This window comes from Rhea pennata, unplaced genomic scaffold (genome assembly GCF_028389875.1).
Source record: "Rhea pennata isolate bPtePen1 unplaced genomic scaffold, bPtePen1.pri scaffold_33, whole genome shotgun sequence".
Classification (NCBI taxonomy): Eukaryota; Metazoa; Chordata; class Aves; order Rheiformes; family Rheidae; genus Rhea; species Rhea pennata.
The window spans coordinates 458,755-479,207 of NW_026907680.1; the positions used below are offsets into that span (position 1 = coordinate 458,755).

Consider the following 20,453-nt stretch of genomic DNA (forward strand, 5'->3'; position numbering starts at 1 on the left):
TATTTGTATCCTGCTTAACACAGCGGTATTGTTCAGGCACTGAAAAGTTACAACACTAGAATATTCCCACCAAGTATCAGGTAGTACAGATACAAAAAGTTACAACACGGACCATTCCCATCAAGTGTCAGGTAGCAGGGATACAGTCGCAGTGACCTGCATGCATGCTCTGCGTTCATCTGGGCTCTGAGGGAGGGGGAGAGGGTTCTGCAGAACTCTGTGATGTCGTCCACTTGCTAAGGGCTTTGTGTGTAAATGCTTGATGCCTTTCTCCTTCTTTGACACTGGGTGCCCAGCAACAACCTCTTTCCCACCCCTGAACACAGAGTCTTTGGGGCCACGGAGCAGTCTTGTGTAGTTGGCAGGACAGCAGGTAATGCTGTGTTTTAGAGCCTGTCCTTGCAGATGACCCTGCTGCTCTCCTCACTGCCTGGAGAGAGTCTCCCTTGGGCTCCTGGAGCTCTCCTTCAGGCATGACGTGCAGCCCCAGGTGTTTTGGTGAGAGGTGATCCACTTCTGCTGCAGGAGCAGGTGTGAAGCTGGTGAGGGCCAAGTAGGGAATTGTAGAGAATTGGCTGCCTGAGCATGGATATCAGGCCGTGCAAATGAGCAACCCTGACTTGCTGATATGGAGTAACCTTGGAGACACCTTGAAGGACAAGTAATGAGGGAGTAAGAATGAATGCTGTGTAAAAACAGGATGAAGGGGTTGGCGAGACGGGACAGTGAATATGTGGATAGCCAATAGCAGAGAGCTTTGCAGCGTGAACTATAGTAGTAAGCCAATTAGATATAGCCAGCTGGATGCTTGAGCGTGTGAACAGCATACGATGGTATATAAGCAGGTTAAGTTGCTGAAATAAACGGATCATATTGCTAGCTCATATTGGGTCGTCTTATGATTCCGCAAGCCCGCCTCCGACAGGGAATCGCAATTCCCCCTGTGCTCATATCACCTCTCCGCGGTGTGTTTTTGCAGGCCAGTGCCAGTCACCTCAGAGTGCTCTGCACAGAGCGCAGCAGCGGGCAGGAAGAAGAAACGGAGAGAAGCCCGAGCACTATCTGCATGTCCTCTGAGCAAGGACCGTCAGAGATCTGGAGTGGTAAGTGCTCCTCATTGAGGCCCCTCATGTGCCAGCCTGCTCTCTGCCCAGGCCTTGTGCTATGGGCGCTGGCTGTACAAGAGCCCTTCCCATGGGCTCTGCTGAGCCTTGCAAGACTTGGCCCAGGGCTTGCCTTCACAGGCACTGCTTGTGCTCCAGGTTTGCATTATAGCTCTTGCTGCTGCGCCCTCCTTGAGCACACCAACAGGGGTACCGGGGCCCCTTTTTTGATTGCCTCTGAACTGCAGAGCCTTTCTGCGATAGAAAATTCTGTTTCTGCTCAGCTGTGTGATTAATGAGAATGGGATGTTCAGTGTGGCTGGTCTTTCCTTCAGGGCAGTAGGGTGTTTGCAGGAAGGCGCATGGGAAGGGTCAGAGCAGAGGCTGAGAAATAACTTTCCCTTCTGGGAAAAGAGATCTGCCGTAGCCCCCACTGCCCCCTCCTGTCCTCCCTGGCAGGACTGCCCTGCACATTGCCCTTGATCTTAGTCAGCGGCCCTCCCCTGCGCTGCCCTCCTTCAGTCTCTCCCTTAGGCAAGAACTGCTCTCCTGCATCAGCCTCTTGGCTCTTGCCCTTGACAAAAGCCTGCCAGAGCTTTTACCCATTTGCCTGTATGTCCAGGGAGCAGCTATTGTGTAGAATGGAGGGGTTGCAGTGAGCAAGAGAGAAGGTTGTTTCTGCTGTTCTGAGAAGCAGCTTCTTCTCTGAACAGTGCAAACATTGGCTGCCCTTGTGAGCAGCAAGATCCTCTTCTTGGCAGCATCTCACCTGTGTTTCTCCCCTGTGCAGATGCTGGAGATGAGAGACTCGATCCTTGCAGCCACCAAAGCCCTCGATGTCCAGGCCCCTACTCCCCGTCGCCATATGTTTCCAACGTGAGTATATTTGTTGGCTCCCTAGCCTCCAGTTTAGCAAGGGAGCATCTTCTCGGCACGGGTTTGTTAGGGCTGCAGTGCCAGGGCTGGCGAAGGCTGCTCTGAAAGTGCTTTGGGAGCAAGACTTCCCAGCGACAGCGTCCCTGTGACCTCCGGGCATGTTCTGCCTTCATGTGGGCTCTGTGGGGGGCTTTGGCCAACTCTGTGCTGGCTCCCACCACGCAAGGGCTTTATTCTGGACTGCCTTCATGCCTTTCTCCTTCTCTGTTGCTGTGTGCCCAGCAGCAATCCATTGCTTATCCCTGTACACCGAGTCCTTGGGGCCACGGAGCAGTGGCTAATGCAGTTGGCAGGACACAGGTAATGGTGTGAGTTGGAGGCTGTCCTTGTAGGGGACCCTGCTGCTCTCCTTGCTGCCTGGAGAGAAAGTCTCGCTGTGGGCACCCGGAGCTCTCCAGCGGGCACGTTGTGCAGCTGTGGGTGTTTTGGCGGGAGGTGATTTCCGTGTCTGTGGATGTGATCCCCGTCAGTGGAACCCCCGTGCTGCTGCTGCAGAACTGCCTTCTGCTGCAGAGACAGGTGCCCCCCTTGGGAGCGCTGCGTGGAGTCCAAACTCCCCAGCTTCCCCGGGCTCATGCCACCTCCCTGATGCCTATTTGCAGGATGTTTTCCACCACCCCAGAGTGTTTTGCCAAACGGCCGGCCCCAGCCGCCGGGGAACAACCGCCACGTGCTAGAGTGCGAGCTGTGTGGGCTGTGAATGAAAGCGCTCCGAAGGCAAGACAGGTAGGTGCTCCTCCCTGAGCTCCTTTGTCTGCAGAAGCATTCTTCTCTGGGACAAGAGCCCTTCCCATGGGCTCTGCTGAGCCCTGGCTGACTTGGCCCAGGGCTTGCCTTCAAAGGCACTGCTTGGGCTCTAGTTTTGCAATATAGCTCTTGCTGCTGTGCCCTCCTTGAACACTCCAGCAGAGCCCCTGGGGGCCTCTCTTTTTTTCTGGCCATGGTAGTGCTGGGGTTTTCAGTGAGAGACCATGGAGAGTTTCTGCTCAGCTGTGTGATTATTGAGATGCTTGGTGTGAATGAGAAGGGGATGTTCAGCATGGCTGGTCTTCCCTTCAGGGCAATAGGGTGCTGGCAGGAAGGCTCAGGAGAAAGGTCACAAAGCCTGGGACATGTTGCGATGCCCCTTGCTCTTTTGCCGCTGGGGCTGCGGAGCCCCTGCCTGCAGCAGCCGTTGTCCGGCGGGGTGCCCCAGGCCAGGTCAGAGCTAGGGGCCTGGTGATTGCCAAGGTCCTGCAGTCCCCGGATGCTGGCGAGGAGCATGTGGAGAGCAGCGGAGTGGACTTGGAAGTGGGGCACATTGCACAGTGTGGAGTTGTCTTGCAGGTGCAGGAGGGTGCTGAGAATCTGGCTGAAGAAAAGCCCAGTATTCAGAAGATCATCCAATACCAGCTGGGAGAAGACAAGCAAGTGACCCTGAAGGTCTACTTCTCCTGCCTAGAGGAAGAGGAGGAGGGGCTGGACAGTCAAGAGGGGCCTTGCAAGACAGGGCAGGTATGTGGCAGCTCCAGGAGAAGCCTGGCAGAACTGAGGGGCAGTGAGGCAGCAAGGGGTGCCACTTGTAATCCCCGAGCCACTGTGCTGCCTAGAGCATGCTGTGACTTTTCCTGACATGGGCTTGATGTGGCTTAAAGCTTGTCACTAAGTCCCTCCTTGCAGCACTCAGCAAAAGCCCAGCACTGCTGTGGAGCTGAAGGGCTGTTTCTGCAAATGGGAGCGGGGTTGAGGGAGTAGGGGAGGAGAGAAGCAGGAGGGCTCTGAGGCCGAGCGAGAGAGACAAGGTGTCAGTGCGGCTGCAGCCCCATTGCCCCATGAGCAAGCCACAGGGCTGGCCTGGGCTCAGCCTTGCCTTCCAGCCAAGGGGCAGCTGTTGAGTGCTGAGAATGGCCTCCAACAGTGGCACCTGCAAGATCTGAGCAGCTGAGCGCAAAGGGATGCTTCCAGCATTGGTGTGCCCCTTTGCAAAGCTCTCCCTGACTGCTGAAGCCAAGACGACACAGGTACCTGCCAGTCCTGGCACCAGCAGCCTCCGCCACGTGCTGATGAGCTGTGTCCAAACAAGCTCCCATGTCCCATGACGGTGAGGCTGGCAACACCCTCAGAAGCTCCCGCAAACATCCCCGGCCCTCACGAGTCTGCAGTCTTCCTTCGCTTTTCTGCCAGGGCAGAACACAGCCTGTTCTTTCTGCCTCCTTGTGCAGGGGGAAGTAGAGCCGTGTGCGGAGACACAGGCAAGCAGAAGAAAGAGCAGCAGCAGTGGCAAAGAGCCCAGCAGAGCCAGTTTCAGCAGAAGACGCAGCAGCAGTGGCAGGGAAAGTATCAGCGGCAGTGTCAGCGGGAGACCCAGAGGCAGCGGCAGTGGAAGCCCCACTGCAAAAGAGAACGGCAGCCCCAGTATCAGTAGCAGGCAGCGTGGCAGTGGCAGCGGGAGCCCCAGTGGCAGACGGAGCGGCATCCCCAGTGTCAGCGGCAGGGGCAGTGGAAGCCCCACTGTCAGACCAAGCGGCAGCCCCAGTGCCAGTGCCGGACAGAGTGGCAGTGGCACTGGAAGCCTCAGTGGCAGACGCAGCAGCAGATCCACTGGCGGTGGCAGCGTCACTGGGAGCCCCAGTGGCGGGCACAGCGGCAGCCCAAGTGCCAGCGGCAAACACAGCGGCAGTGACAGTGGGAGCTGCAATGTTGGACACAACGGCAGCCCCACTGGCAGTGGCAGCGGCACACGAAGACCCATGTCAGAAAGACCATCAGTGGCAGTGGGAGCCCCATGGGGAGCGGCAGTGGCCACAGCAGCAGCCACAACGGCAGCAGCAGCAGCAGCAGCAGCAGCTCTGCTTGTGAGCCACGCGAGCACCCAGGAAGTTCTCTGCAGCTGAATTAAACCAACTGCCCCAAGTCGGGTGGCTCTTGGCTGGGTGTGTGGTGAGCTCGTGCGTTTGCAGTGTGGGAGCTTTGGGGAGTCCTGAAGAGCAGAGCTGAGGAGTCAGGGCTCAGGGGCCGCTGCCAGGGCAGCTCTCCGCCACGGTCCTGCTGTGGCTCTTTGGCTGCAGCTGCGGTGGCTGTGGCCTAGGGGTGTGCTGCGTCTTATTGGTGCCGGGGAGAGGCGTGGAGAGGGCCGTGCCATGGCCAACGCATGTCCTGGGGCCAGGGGGCCTGTGGGGAGAGGAGGAAAAAGCTGCTGTACGCCTCTGAGGGGAGGAAGTGCTTGAGCCTGGGCCCCCCTTGCTGGGGCCCAGTGCTGGCTGCATGGTGGGAGGGAACTGCCAGCTCTTGTGTGTGTCTTGGGTGCCCTTGAGTGCTGGGCTTTTGCAGGTGTGAGGGGAAGAAGGCGGGTGCCCAGGGCCAGAAGGGGAAGTGGCCACCCCGGAGGCTTGGTGCCAGCAGCGTCCATGGCCACCTGGGCTGTAGCACCCGGGAACTAGTGGAGTTGCAGAGCCTGAGGGCAGGTAGGAAGGAGAGCAGCAGAGCCCAGAGGCTGGCCTTGAGGCGAGCAGGCTTCCCCTTCTGCAGAGACCTGCTAGGGGGACGCCAGGGGAGGCAGCTCAGAAGGGCAAAGGAGCTCAGGAAAGCTGGCAGGCCTTTAAGCTGCTGAAGGAGAGCCTCCTCCAAGTGCCACTCTGCTCCACCTTGACACTCCAGCAAGCCCAAGTCAGGGCAAAGCCTGCGGCCCCTCACTAGCAATGGCGATTCTGGAGGACCAGGCTTCATCGTTCCATCTGGTGCGTGCGCATCTGCAAATGCAGGAGCTTTGCTTGAGAGCCTGCTCAGGGAGACTTTCATCAGCACTACATGAGCATCGAGTCCCCTTCTCTCTGCAGACTGACAAGCCTCTGTAAGGATCCGCACCTCAGACCAGCTTCTAGCCTCTTTGTCCTCCACGCATTTTCCATTCCCCCCACAGCAGGAGCTGCGAGAGAAAGCGCCCATCACAGAATCATCGAAGGGTGGAGGTTGGAAGGGGCCTCTGGAGATCATCTCGTCCAACCCCCCTGCTCAAGCAGGGTCACCTACAGCACACTGCACAGAGTGGCCAAGCGTTAGACACTGTGTTTATCGATAACTGTGCGGTCTAGGCTTGTAGTTAATCTCCTTTTTTAGGCTTTCTTACTTTCAGGTTGGTGCTTGGGATCTGAGGCAAAGGCAGGAAGGGTTTTGGAGCAGCTGAGGTTGTCCGCTGGCCCGTGCTCACAGAGCGGTCTGCTGTAACTCGTTGTGCTCCCTTTCAGCGGCCAGCGGTGCTTTTATTCCTCCCTGCTCCTCGTGGTGAGGTTTGCAGGCAGGAGCAACACGTTTGGCCAGGCTCTGGCGTGGGGCAGCCGGGGGGTGTGCCCGCACGCGGCCGTAGTGGGAGCCGAGCAGGGGAAGAGTACGGCCGGGTGTGGGCACGGCCGGTGGCGGCCAAGGCGGGCAGCAGGGTGCGGGGGGCGTCGCGGCCGCCGCGCTGGGGCCGCCATGGCGCCTGGCGCCGCTTGCGGCCGGGTCGGGCAGGCGCCATCGGCCGGGGCGTCCGGGGCGGCTGCGCGAGCGTCCCCCTGGCAACGGCGTCCCCCTGGCAACGGCGCCCCCGCCCCCGCAGAACTGCCTCCAGTGACGTCACGAGTCCACGCGACCAATCGTTGGAGGCGGCTGCGGTGAGGGCGGCTGCAGTGAGGGCGGCGGGCGGAGCCTGGGCCTGGGGCGGGGCCTGGGCGCCCTCGGGGGCGGAGCGGAGCGGCGGTGTCGCCACCCTCCCGGGGCGCCTGCTCGTTGCGGGGCCGAGTCTGCTTGTGGTCGGCGGGGTTTGGCTGCGGGGGAGCCGGGGCGTGCGCGCTCAGCGCCTGTCAGCGAGGCCTGGGAGCGCGGCGGGCCGCTGGCAGGTGACAAGTGTCCGTGCGTGTCGTGGTGTGTGCCAGAGTGGGGGGGGTGTGGGGAAGGGTCTAGGGTGGTGGAGGTGGGAGAGGGCTGTGCGTGTGAAATCCTGTCATTTCAGTTAAACCGCGTGTTCTCTGAGGTAACTCTTGTATGTTTGTGTTCAGCGACGAAGTAGCTGAGAGGTTTTGAAGCCTGTGGCCGGGGGAGGCGTGGCAGTTTCCTGCGCTGATGGGAGGAGCAGGGAAAGTGGCCAGTGTTACTGCTGTTGTGTGCGGCATTTTGTGGCGTAAAGGCGGGGGGGTGTGCGGAGGGTCTGGAGACGGACACGGGCGGGGGTTTTCAGTAGGAAAGCGGCCGTTAACGGCATCTCCCCGGCAACGGCGTTCCCCCCCGCCCCGCACCCCCCCCCCGCAGAACTGATTCCGGTGACGTCACGTCCGCGCGACCAATCGTTGGAGGCGGCTGCGGTGGGGGCGGCGGGCGGGGCCTGGGCCTGGGCCTGGGCCGCGGCGCCCTCGGGGGCGGAGCGGAGCGGAGCGGCGGTGTCGCTGCCGACTCAGGGCCTGGCAGCGAGGCCTGGGAGTGCGGCGGGCTGCCGGCGGGTGACAAGCGCGCCCGCGCGTGTGTGTGTGTGTGTGGCATGGTGTGTGCTAGAGTGATGAGAGGAGTAGAATATGCAGGAAGCGTTATTTCTGTTACATAGGGCATTTTGTGGTGTAAAGGGGGGAGGGTGTGGGGAGGGTACAGAGCTGTCCTGAGCTGACAGAAGGAGATAGGTGGGTGTTTTCAGTAGGAAAACTGCCAGGTTGTGCAAGATGTTTTCTTGGTCTGTTTTCCTTGCTTGGAGAAGGCAGTGTTGCTTCAGCATTCCGAAAAATGCTATTTCTCAAAAACGCTGTTGGAATCTGGCTCTCTTTTCTGTCCTCTGTACCTCAGTGGAGAAAATGGAAACTGTTTCACTGTGAAGAGGTGACAGTGCTTATGCAGTTTATAAGAGGAATATTGTTTGGGGTTTTTTGTTTTTGTTTTTTGTTTTTTGTTTTTAAACCACTGAAGCTCATTCTTAACACCACACACGATTTGGTACCTCAATGTGAAGTCCTTTTATGTAATTTCTTTTTGCTTTTTTACTTTTTTAAAGGTCTTGTACAGAGTGAGAATCTAACTGTATATAAATTTTCAATCTTTAACTTTCTTTGTGTGCTTCCTGTTGCAGACAATGGCGGCAGAACAGATTTCTGCAGCTTCGCTCCTTGACAGGACTGTGAAGATTAGGAGGGAGGCTGAAGAGCGGAAAGTGGTCTGGGCCTGGGGCCTCCTTAATATGTCTGTTGGGGGGATGATATATACTGACATGTATGTTGATTGTTATATCTGACTCAACTAAGTAAAGCATTCTACTTTGTATATGCTTAAATATTTCATAGGACCCAGTTACTGTTAAATTGATCGCTTCATCCTTTTCTTTTTAGGACTGGAAAACTTATAAGTTCCTATTACAACATCGCATTTTGGCCGCTCTGGTATATTGGTGAGTTGTCACAGCATGTGAATTAGTTTTAGGGAGGAGGGAAGGTTTCAGCCTTCATTCTTCTTGCTGGGGAAAGCATTTTTAAGGTTTGGGGTTTTTCGTTGTTGTTGTTTTTTAATAACCAAGCTTCATTTTGTTTTCCTTTATCCCTTTTGGTGCTGTTGGAATTTCATCATTTTAGTGACAAGTAAGAAAGAGTGTGAAGAACAGGTTTCCTACCTTAAATGTGTTTAATGTGTGCAATAAGGCTTTGGGGAATAGTTGAAATAATAGCGATGTGTTGTATTGTAGGGCTGCAGGACATTTCCAAATAATCAAATTTGGTTTCAAATGAGTAGGCTCAAAAGTAATTGTATCTAATACTATTAGCGGATGAAAAGGAAGAAGAGTGAGAGCAATGTCAGGTAACGAGTGACAGAAGGTTTGGCAGAAGACACTTGATAAATAGCATGAAACTTCATTGCAGTGCTTTGTATCCTGTCTGGAAAATACCTTTCGCTTTTACAAATACATATTGTAGCAACAGAAATGAATTTCAATATAGAAAGGAAATTTATCTCTAATGGTTCTTGCATGAAAAGGAGAAGTTGTCTTACGTCCGTGCTCAGACTGGCAGTTATTGGTAGCCCTAATAATAAACTATTCTTGATTTGTGTATAAACTTGTTTTCTCAGATCATTTACTGTTACTCCTGTTTATGGTGCCTAGCATGATAAAAACCTTTGTGTTTGTTCTAGAGCTTGCGCTTGTATCCCTGTTCAGTCTGAATACCTTATTTGATTTTTGGATGTACTTCAAGTACACAATGGCACCAACTACCTTGGTCATGACTCGTAGACAGCAGATCCTTCTAGGGATGCAGAATGCAGGTAGGTGTTATAAATTATAAATACTTTTTTTAAAGATGATATCTTTCTCAAGCCCACGAATCTTTAGTGAAGTGAGTTCTCAGTTACCTCATCTGACAAGAGCAGTAAGATGAACTAACTGCAGCCTATAAAAATTCAAAATAAAAGTGATAAATTGATGAGCAATTAAGGGGAGAAGTGGAGAGGAAGCAACCAATACAAAAGGAGAGTGGGCTGTTAAAGGGCAGTGAGAAAGACTTAAACTTTATGAAGCTGGACAAGGAATTTGTAACCTATAAATGGGATTGAGAACAAGGCAGAGTGTATAGGTTTGTATTTAAATTTGGTATCCTACTATCATCATACTGACTGGAGAGCGCCAAATTAGAAAGAGAAAAGAGACCTTAGTGTGCAGTCTGAAAATGACAGGCTAGAGAGCAGTTGCTCTGAAAAGTTCTGAACGTCTAAGTGATGTTGTAAAATATAGAAAAACTTGGCAGAGTTTGAAAATACAGCAAAAGCAAGGTGCTAGTACAATGTGTTACATACTACTAGGCTGCCTCCAGAGAAAGAGCGGCAGATACGGGAGTAGGGTTATATCACCGCAGCTGAGGAGTGTAATATCTGGGTTTGCACAGGTAAATGAGACATTAGATGTGCTAAAGACACATGAAGCAGGCAGGTAGAGTAGCTGACCAAATAAGTTACATAATTGCCTCAGGCTATGCAAAGGTGCTTGGTAGAATTTAACTGAAATTTTAAATTGTAGAATTTGTATTGAATTATGATCACGTGTCCCAGTTTTCTGATTTTTATGTCTTTGGGGTTGACTGCTGAATCCTGTAGGGGTCAGACTAGAATAGTCTTTTTAGTGTCCTAGAATTTCCTTAAGGGAAGAGAGTTGTGTATGTGTGTTTTGCTGTGTATTTAAAGTGAGGAGGAGAGTTCTGGGCTGCTGCATGTACAGTGCTGATTGTGGTTTTTTTTGCTTATTGCAGCGGTACAAATAATTCCAGCACATGAGCTGGCAGCGAAGAAAGTCCCTTCTTCTACGCCTTCTCCTAGAGTCCAGGGTCAAACTGTGCTGAGTTACAGCCCATCCCGGCCCTTCAGGGCCAGTCCAAAGTTTACTTCTGGTTGTATCTCAGGGTACAGCCCTCAGCGGCAGGCTCTGTCAAGCAACAGCGCTTCTTATAGCAGTGCTTTAACCTATTCACCAAGCAGCAGCTACAGTAAGGTAATGACCAAGGTGGCTTCAAGGGGAACGGTTTGGCTTTGCTTATCGTGTCCTTGTGTTGTGCTGTAAGCCATTGGAGGTGTGCGGCCGGCAGTGGAGGGTCCTGTGTGTGTGTTCGCTTTGTTTGCAAAGCAGATGAAATTTGTCTTGTCAGTATTCATCCTCTTTCCCTGGTGTTAATTTATTTGTTTTAGAGTAGCTAGCTTGTTTCAGAGCACAGCAAAAATAAGAAACTAGAATGTAACTACAAAATAGCAAAAACCTTCCCCCAAACGAGAGCATATTTTATAGCAGCAATCAGCAGAGTAATCAATTCTTATGTTGAGTCGATCTATTCATTTAGTTTATAAAGTCAAAATGGAACTCTCACTTTCCTCATGTGACACAACTGTTTGCTTTTGTTTCCCAAAGCTTTCCAGCTTCAGCTCTTCTCCTACTGGTTCACCATATGCCTCAAGTGTTGGGCCAGTGGAAAGCACCGGGCTAAGGTCTCGTTGCCACTTTTCACCAATGCGGTATAATTCCCGTATGAGTCAAGATGATGAAATCACAGACCGCAAGTCACTGCAAAAGTACCTTCGAAGCGAAGAAGAGAAACAGCGTAGACTTCAATTGGGTACGTAAATAACTTCATGTAGCCTGAAAAGCTTGGCAAGGAGGGGATGTTGGTTTTATTGATGAGGAGTGGATGAGAAAAGTTGGAAAAGATTCCTGCACAGAAAGAGAGCTGCTGAAGTACTAGTCTATATTATAGATATACTAATAATCTCTGTAGCATTTGTTGTGTATAGTGGACTACAATGAGTTGAAGGGCTTTATCACCTCGATGAGAGGGATATTTTGTGGAGAAGGCAGTTGAGCTAAAGGTGGTGAATTACCTGCAGGCAGTTTTTGTCTGGGATAGGGACAGTGCCTTATTAATATAAAGATGAAATCAGTGTTTATGCAGACAGATTTTGGTGTATGTATTTATGATAATTCATGAGCACATCTCTCCTGTCAAAGCCTTAATATAGTGACCTATTGCCTGCAGTGTTGCTTCTGTGATTACTTGGTGATAATTTTATGGCTGTTCAATGTCATTTCAGCAAGTTCATGTTCCAGCTCTCCTTCCAGCAGCCCAACCTTTTGGAACTACAGCCGTTCCTTAGTAGAGCAAGCACAGGTGCTGAGAAAGTACCAGTATCAGGTGGCTTGCATGCCCCAAGCTCCATCAGCACACAAGGACGAAGCTCGTCTGAGCTCTCCACTGACTGCAGAAGAAGTAAGCTCAGCACCAAAGGAGCCAAGAGAGAAAAACAGGGCTCTAAAATATGTGGCTCCATCCAAATGTGAACTCCGTCAACGGTGCTAGAAAGGGAGAAATCCTATAGCATTTAACCATCTTCATACAGCTTGTAAGACTTTTTGCCACAAGGGGTATACATTTCAAATTCCGGACTGTAAAATTTTACAATTGTAAAATTGTAAAATGATTTCTTCCTTGGTGAACAAGGTACCTGTGTTTAGGTGGAAAAGTGACTCCTGAGAGAATTTCAGGTTTCATGCTTTGTGGTCTTTGTAATTAACTAATACTCACCGTGTAGGCCACGGTGGAAAGCTGGAAACTTCTGTTGGTTTGGCCAACTCTTCAGAATTATTTTATCTGAAGTTGTTTAATATTACTGTGTGTCTGAGAACAGACAGACTTCGAGTTCAACTCAAGAATGGTGGTTGCGGAACTTTTTTTTACCATTTTGTACTCTGGATAAAATAAACTTGTGACATAAAAAATGACTGGAAACTGACCTGTACCTAATGTAGTGAAATAGTTGAAGGTGTGTAAAATTGTTCTCCTTTACACTTGTGTCTGGAATAAGTCTGATTCAAAAGAATGTCATTAACGTAGCTTTTAATTAAATTTGATCTGTTTTCTTTATGTCGTACATTAACTTAGTCTACCCTGCAACTTGGACCAATTTTATCCTAACAGAGCAGGGAACGCAAAACTGTGCGTTTGGACTCACGGGAGATTTAGTGTACTGTGAAAAGAGAGTAGGAGAGTAGTATGGTAAGCTGCTGTAGAATTCACATGATACAGCCATTAGATGAGAGTTCTGGAACAAATGCAATTTGAATTATGTGGTGTGGCTGCGGTCAGAAAACGTCGTAGGCCCTAAAAACTCTTTAGTATTCTGTTAGGTTGCTGTATGTAGGTAATAATGTTCTTTCCATAGGTTTGGGCAAGGGTGATTGTGAATCGACGACAGCTTGATTACCTGGATTCCTGGACCGCTAGGTTCAGAAGTGTAAGTCCGGTCCCTATGAACTGCCTGTTCTTGCTGTTAGAATAGGTACAGCAGAATGAAAAAGTACCTCAGTGCTCCATGTATACCTAAGGAAGTGAAAAGAATTACATATTTGAGTCTATTTGAGGATTAGGGTGGGCTTGGACATGGAGACTAGAACAGCATGCTTGTAACAAAGAAGTATTAGGACACATTTTCAACCTGAACTTTTGCACTTGCTGACCTAGGTGTTTTCTGTTCTGAAAACTTTACAGCTGTAAAGTTCACCCACCTTTGAATGAAGACACGTGCATCTTAACACACAGTGGATGTGAAAAGACTTGTTTTTTCTTTCTACAACCCAATTTTCTGAATTTTTTCTGTTTTTTTTCTCCTGTATTTCAAACTCCTTCTGGACTCAAATAAAGCATGGGAAATGCCAGCCCGTTGACTTTTTCCAACAGCCTTGAGGAGTGTAATAAAAAAACAAAAAGAAAATTTTGGTCTTAGGCAATTGCTTTAGCAGAGGAAATACAATCACATACTATGACAAAATAATTTGTAAGCCTAACTTTGAATTACCCCTTCAGTCAGCAACTATCACGTATGTAGTTCTTCTAAGTAGTGGGACGAGTGAAATGTAAAAGATTTCTATGAGATGTGGGGTTATGACTGTTCTGTACCAGATTCCTAAGCATCTGTTCATAAACCTACAGGCAGCTTGGCTTCAGTTCCCAAATCGTGTCACATACAAGTGTCACATATTGTGTTTATCAGGCCCTTCATTTCCTGAAAGGGTTTTGAGAGGGAGTGGACCCATGAAAGTTTAAATTACCACTATGAGTGACGTGCAGTGCCTCAGAATACCCCTTTTCTCATTGTTCAGGAAAGCTTTATCAGTATCACTGCTTTCTGGAGATTTGTTTTCCCAAGTCCTCTATAGTGAATTTTTGGCATTTTAGAGGGTCTTTCTAGAGCCAATCACCCCTATCTAAATTGATGCTCTTAATTACTTTTCCTCCTTGGTTGACTTCAAAGTTCCTGTTGTTAAACTCCTTTGTGATTGTAACAGTGATGCTGACTAGAGAGTAAACTAACATTTTTGTCACATTCTTGTTGCTTCTAAGCTTTTTAATTTTTGCATTTCTCTTTCCTAGTGGATTAATGAGACTATTTTAGTGCCACTTGTACAAGAGATTGAGTCTGTGAGCAGTCAGCTGAGAAGAACGGGGTACCCAGAAATGCAGGTTGGAGGTATGATGATAGAGTAACTGGGGGGTTCGCTGTGGTGGTTGGTAGCAGGCCACCCCATAGCAGGGCACTGCATAGGTAGTATAGAAAACAAGTCTGCTAAGAATTACAGTTCCGTTTCCTGTTTGTATTGGTGTGATCTTTGCTTCATGTAATGCATTTTACTAAACTGGAAGGATTCTTCATAGGATTTCTGGAAATACTGATAAAGGCATGCTGATGCTGCAATAGCATAAAATTCTTAAGCCTCTTGTTTCCTCTGAATTCATTCCTGGAGAGTTAAAGGCTCAGATTAACATCCTTGTATCTTAAACTGTCAGAAAACTATCACACGTTGCAAGGATGGTTGCCTGTCAGCCCTCTCTGTCTACGTTAGTATGTGTCTTTCCAAACTTCCTTAAAATCAGCTACTTCCTGAAAAACCTATTGCTGTTACTTCCTTAAATTGTTACCTGCTATCTTGTCTGAAAGCAAACAGGCCACAAAAAGTTTTATGAAAACTTAGATGTGATACATTGTATCCAAATATTGTTTAAGAACTGAGAAGTCATCTTATGACTGTGATAATAATAAATCTATAGACCTAGGAAGTATTTATTTATTTATTTATTTTAACTTAAATTAATTCTGTTATCACAGGCGATTAATCGTTTGCATTTAAGATCTAAGATCATTTTAAGGTTAAGATACATTAAAGTTTATTTATTTATTTATTTTAACTTAGAATAGTTCTGTTATCAGAGATAGGCTATTAATCGTTTGCATTTAAGATCTAAGATCATTTTAAGATTAAGATACATTAAAGATTATTTAAGTACTAGGTGTAGCACTAAGTGGGGTTGGGGAGGATAATCTCAGGTGGATTTTGGAGAGCTATGGGCATTAGAAGAAAAGATCTTTTGGTTGGGGCAGTTGATTTTTGCTGTTTTGGGGTCCCCCCCCGTCCTTTTTAAGCATTTTGATGAGCTAGAATTCTAGCTAAAATTTCATAGTGCAACTCTGAAGGAACTCCTTCTGTTGCCCTATCACATGCATATCCCCCTCAATCAAGTGCAGGATTTGATAGGCTTCATTTAAACAAAGCCTACTTTTTTTTGGCCTGTTTGTAGTCTGTCCTCAAGATCTGCATCTGTTGTGGTGCCTGTGAAAAACTGATCACTTACTGACCTCATCTCCACCTTGCTGCCCTCCTACTGCTCTGTAAAATGGATGTTACTTCTTCCCTTTTTCACACTATAGGTTTCTGTTTTCTTTTGGAATGCAAGCCCTTCAGATAAGGAACTGTCGTCTTTTGCGACCGCACAGTGCTGCATAACGTTTATGTTGTGTGGTTTAAGGGAGACAGCTAGTACTTCACTGGGATTGGAAACAAACATTTGGAGTATTGGATAAGCTGTTAACTTTGTATAAATCTTAGTAAATTATCTTAGTAAGTTACCTTAGTAAATAGTGAGACAAAAAAGCCAGTTCCTCCTTGTAACATTGCATTTGTTAACGTCTTGTAAGGGAGAATGTTCAAATTTCTGTCGTGGATGCAGATGTCATGCTGGCTCTTGTCGCATGCAGAAGCCAGCGTCAGCAATCTGAAACAAGCAGCGCTTGTTAAAGCTCCAGTCATGCCAACTCTGTACGCTATAATGCAGTATTTGGATATTGCAGCGAACCAAGAGTATTTGGTTGAAAGGGTCAAAGGTATGTGGTCAACCATACTGACTTTAAAACGTTTCCGTTAGCTGGGTCAAGCGTCGGCGGTGTCAGATACCCCGTCAATTAAGAGGTTTGAACTACAGTCACAGCAGGGAGAAGAGCTGCTTTTCAAGTAGCAGAGGTAGTTTTTGCAACTTCCTCTTTTCATACCAATGTAATGATGTGGGACTTGGCATGGAAGTTTTTATTTCTTCTCTCAGTTTGGGGTGTGAAGTGTCCTATTTAATCCCTTCATTAATTACCAATAAAAAATACCTTGTAAACTCCACTCCCCTAACTTTATATATTCCTTAGTTTAATTTTTCCTATTTTGTGCACTGAAAATACATGCAGTGTTCTTGAAGCTAGTGTCAAATATGTCCTTCTTGCACCTTCAACCTCCAGTAGCTGAATAAATTTTGTTTTTTCAGAGCTTTCTCAGGGAGGATACATGAGCTCATTCCGATGGAACAGAGGAGGAGATTTCAAGGGCCGTAAGTGGGATGCTGACTTGCCCACTGACTGTGCTGTAAGTTTTCAAAGAAGGCTTAATATAACTTCCTAAAGTGTGTCTTTCAGGGTAGATTTTTGTGTGTGGTAGCAATTAAGTCTTTTGAGGAACATGGTCAAAATCCTGTTTGCCTCCCTATCCTGATAATCCCATTGTAGTCAGTGAAATTATGCAAGGAATAATGCCAATGGGATTGGACATTGTGCAGATCACAAAAATGCGATTTCATGTCTTAGTCTTAAGCCGGCCTCTTATTTAGACTCATCTGAGATGTCAGTCAGGTAACTGTTTTGGGAGCAACCTGACAGAAGGTTGCGGATTTGTTAGAGCAATATTCTACCTTATTAAAAAAAAAACAAAAAGAAAAAAAGAAAAGAAAAAAGTCTGCTTTAACAAAACCTCATAATTTCTCATGCAAGATGAACCTTAAAATTTTCCTTTGCTGTAATGGTTAGAAGAACAAACGGATTAAGTGGCGTGTCTTCATGTTTATTTAATTCAGTAATTTCTTGAGAAATCCACAGGCATTACATTATCTTACTTGAGAACAGACTTGTAGTCATGCTTAGCCAATTAATGCAAAAGGTCAGGAGAAAGCACTTCAGTGAATACAGTGACTTGAAAATTCAACTGAAATAGTTAAAAGAAAGGCCACAAGATAATCCAGGGAGTGGAGAACAAGCTTCATGTGTGACTCTTCAGTTGAACTCTGTATTTGAAAGGAGAGTTCAGGTGATTTGATTCCCTCTATAGATGTTCAGTTACTGGGGAGAAGCAGAAAGAAGATTCATATGCAAGTTTTACAACCTTGCTGACAAAGATGCAACAAGATTGAATTGCTGGAAGCTAAAGTTGAGCAAAATCTGTCTTGAAATAAGATTTGATTTTCTAGTTGTGAAGATGACTAAATATTTGGGACTGACAAGCTGGGAAGCAGCTCTAGCTATCTTGGTAGACAGCAAGCTGAGCAGTTTGAAAGTATTAAAGACCGTAACACAGACCATCACACCCTGAATTCATTGTCTTTTAATGAAACCAGCTAAGAGAGATAGTACTGCACAATGTACTAAACTTGTAAAGATTCTGGGAAAGAAGTTCTGATATAACAGATGAAATTAATATTGAACACTTGTCTCGAAGCTTTGGCATTAACTTAAGACAATAAGTGCCAAATGAAGAGTTTTTAACGGTAATGTTAGTCTCATTGCGTGCAACTTAAAGCAATAATTTCCGCTAGACCTCTTGAGGCTTTGGGCATTTAGCCCATAGAAATTCTTCTGTCTGCCAAGCAAATCCTATGTTGAACACAGGAGGTATCATACTACAGAGTAATTTGGTCACGCTGCACCCAAAGAATGTTGAGAAGTCTACTGTAAGAGTTAAAACACAACATGCAGTACTGCGATTTTCTCGCTGTTAGCTAAGAAGATACTTGTTCTAGGACTTTCTTCCAAAATGTTGAGAGCTGGTAAGATTCATGAGCAGTCCAAGTTTGTCCATTGATTTTGTTTTGCCATTTTTTGACAAGAGAGGAGCAACTTGCTGGGTAAGTGTAGTGTTTGGAAAAGTTGTCATTAGATCGGATCGGCCTCTCTAAGCCAAATCTTTGCAGCTAGCGTAGAAACCATCATGAAATCAGGTATCTTGTAGTTTGTCCTATACATGCTATTCAGATCTGTGACTCTGCAAATTCTGTGAGATGTGAAGATAGTTACTTGTATGTCAGGAGTTCAGTTCACATGCAGCACCTTTTTAACGTGTTGTGACTGAAAGGGTTTCATTTACAGGAAGAATAAACTTGTCTTGACATCTGTGGCGTGCCCTGGACCATTGAATTCAGTGCTCTAAGTGTTAAGCTACCTTGGGCTTCTAAACATGGTGGGATTAATTAAGTCCATGATGCAGCAACAGACTCTCAAATACCCTAACTAATGTCTGAGATTATGGAAAGAAAGCTGCTGTCCTGTCAGTCTTCTTAATGATACTAAAATGAGATTTGTTTTTGTTTGCACAGATCCTTATGCACATATTCTGCACTTACCTCGATGCCAGACTGCCCCCTAGCCCCAAATACCCCGATGGCAAAACCTTCACTGCCCAACACTTTGTTCAAACACCAGATAAACCAGGTATTGGCATTCTTGGACTGCTTGTTTAGCTGCTGTTTCCTGCTTGGATCCCATCAGCGCTCTTAAAATCCCTATCTTATTTTAAAACTTTAATTCACAGACATTACAAATGAAAATGTATTTTGCATCTACCAAAGCAACATCAATCCACCCCACTATGAGCTGATCTACCACCGCCAGGTCTACAATCTGCCCGAGGTATGATCGCGTTAGTTTTTTCTGCTGTCAGGAAACCTTGAGCAGACCTGATCTGTTTCTTTTTCATTCTTCCTTTTCCTTTGGAACTAGCCACATCCATTGAATATGTAGGCTGGCTCAGTGCAGAAAGCAAATGTTACCACGATCTTTGGCCATCGTGTGGTATTTAGTCTGCTGCTGAATGATAGCTTCAGTGCCTAACTTAGGTACATCAGTGCCCAGGCAGCAGCTTCCTCTTGTTGTTTATTTTCTGATGATTTATTCTAAAATCCTAATTTATGTAAGCTCTGAGGTGTGTTGCTATTCCTCAGTGCCAACGAGACTGATGCTTGTCTGTACGAGCTTTTGGAGGGAAACATCTAATCTCAATATCAAAATACTAGACTTTTCCTGTACATCTTGATTTTATGATTGAGCCCCGATTGTGACTTGATTTTCTGATTTCAGAAAAGCTCTTTTAAAAAGCATTTAAAAATATTTGAGGGTGATAATCCATCTAGAAAACAAGCTTGGTCTTTTTCTGGTGTTTGCCTAATTGAAAGATAAGAATTGAGGCAAAACCCCAGCAGTCTAAGCTGTAATACCATTTCGCGAGGTCTCTGTTATAGTTTTTTCTCATCTCTGATGATATAACAGGCCGACAGGGTGCACACTGCAGTATATGTATCTTGCAAAACATTTTGAAGGAAAAATTGTGCTGCTCCACCTAAGATCAGGACAGGGGATGACAGTTGTTTTAAATAAGACATTCTAAGATATTAGTGTGGTTGTTTGCATGTGATTTCATTTCCAAGTTTTTTTCTCTTCCCGTGGTATTCAGGGCAGAAACAACATGTTCCATACATTGCTTATGTTTCTGTACATCATAAAGACAAAAGAATCTGGGATGCTTGGGTAAGTGTCAAACGTTCCGTATCATTGCGCTGCGCACGAGATCTGAGCAGGAGCTTTCTGTTTTGAAATACCGTAACTGAAGTTGCTATCATAGGACGATACTGATGGAATTAAAATGCTCTTCTCATTTTAAGTAATGGCAGCCTTTTTACAAAATCATGTCAGTTTTGTGTGCATGAGCGTGCAGGAAATGTTTTGTGCTTTTCTTTGGTCTTGTGCTGGCTGAAAAATCCTGTGGAGTCCATGCTGCGGAACAGTGGCCTTGGCCAGACAACCAGGTTGCTACCTTCTTGCTAGAAGTACTGTGCTATTTATAAACAGGAGACAGACACTGCCATAGTGCTGTAATCTCTTGTTTTTGGCATAACAAGAGGAGTTTCGAGTGCACAGTGAAAGCTGCACTGACATAAAAGCAATGTCCGGACTTTTTTGTTCTGAAAGAGCTGTCTTTAATTCGAGGTGAAACACGATACCTACATAAATGTTAAAATGCTGATGTGCGGGATTGGCAGTTTTTCTTGTAATGAAGATTTGTTTTAAATAGGAGCTTTAACTTACTTGTGTCTTATCGTTATAATGCTGTTTTTGCAGGCGAGTGAATTTTGGTGCATCAGGAGTCAACGTTCTAGGGGTGTTTGGAGAGTAACATCTCTAGCAGGACTGCAGCTCAGAAGAACGATCCTGCTTCTCCGACAAGACGAACTGAGCAGCATCGTTTCACTTGTTGCCTTGAATATGGACTATGAAATGGGATAATTTAAACTCTGCTTTATGGACAGAGGGGAAATGTTTGTAATTTCTGTACAGTTTTGGGGAGGATACTCTGTAAAACGTTGTATTGTTTTTTACTGATGAAATGTATCTAAACAGGAACTCCAGGCAGGTCTTTTCTATTTGGCTCCTCACCTTAACAAATCGTATTTAAACCCCCCTTGCTATTTCTGTTGCATTTACTCTTCAAGCACTCTAAAGAGCTTAACTGCCCGCAGGGCTCAGCAATGAACCCGCGCTTGC

General features: G+C 47.1%; 1 protein-coding gene across 1 annotated transcript; it reads left to right on the forward strand.

The window, feature by feature from the left end:
- Positions 1–1,066: 1,066 nt before the first annotated feature.
- Positions 1,067–20,085, forward strand: LOC134154660 (transmembrane protein 209-like). Its single transcript, XM_062601339.1, has 15 exons — positions 1,067–1,103; positions 8,117–8,243; positions 8,360–8,418; positions 9,156–9,287; positions 10,265–10,503; positions 10,915–11,123; positions 11,596–11,767; positions 12,720–12,791; positions 13,928–14,024; positions 15,588–15,713; positions 16,139–16,236; positions 18,233–18,347; positions 18,448–18,545; positions 19,366–19,439; positions 20,031–20,085. Exons 1-15 carry the CDS (start codon positions 1,067–1,069, stop codon positions 20,083–20,085), a joined length of 1,710 nt encoding a protein of 569 aa, XP_062457323.1.
- Positions 20,086–20,453: the final 368 nt, after the last annotated feature.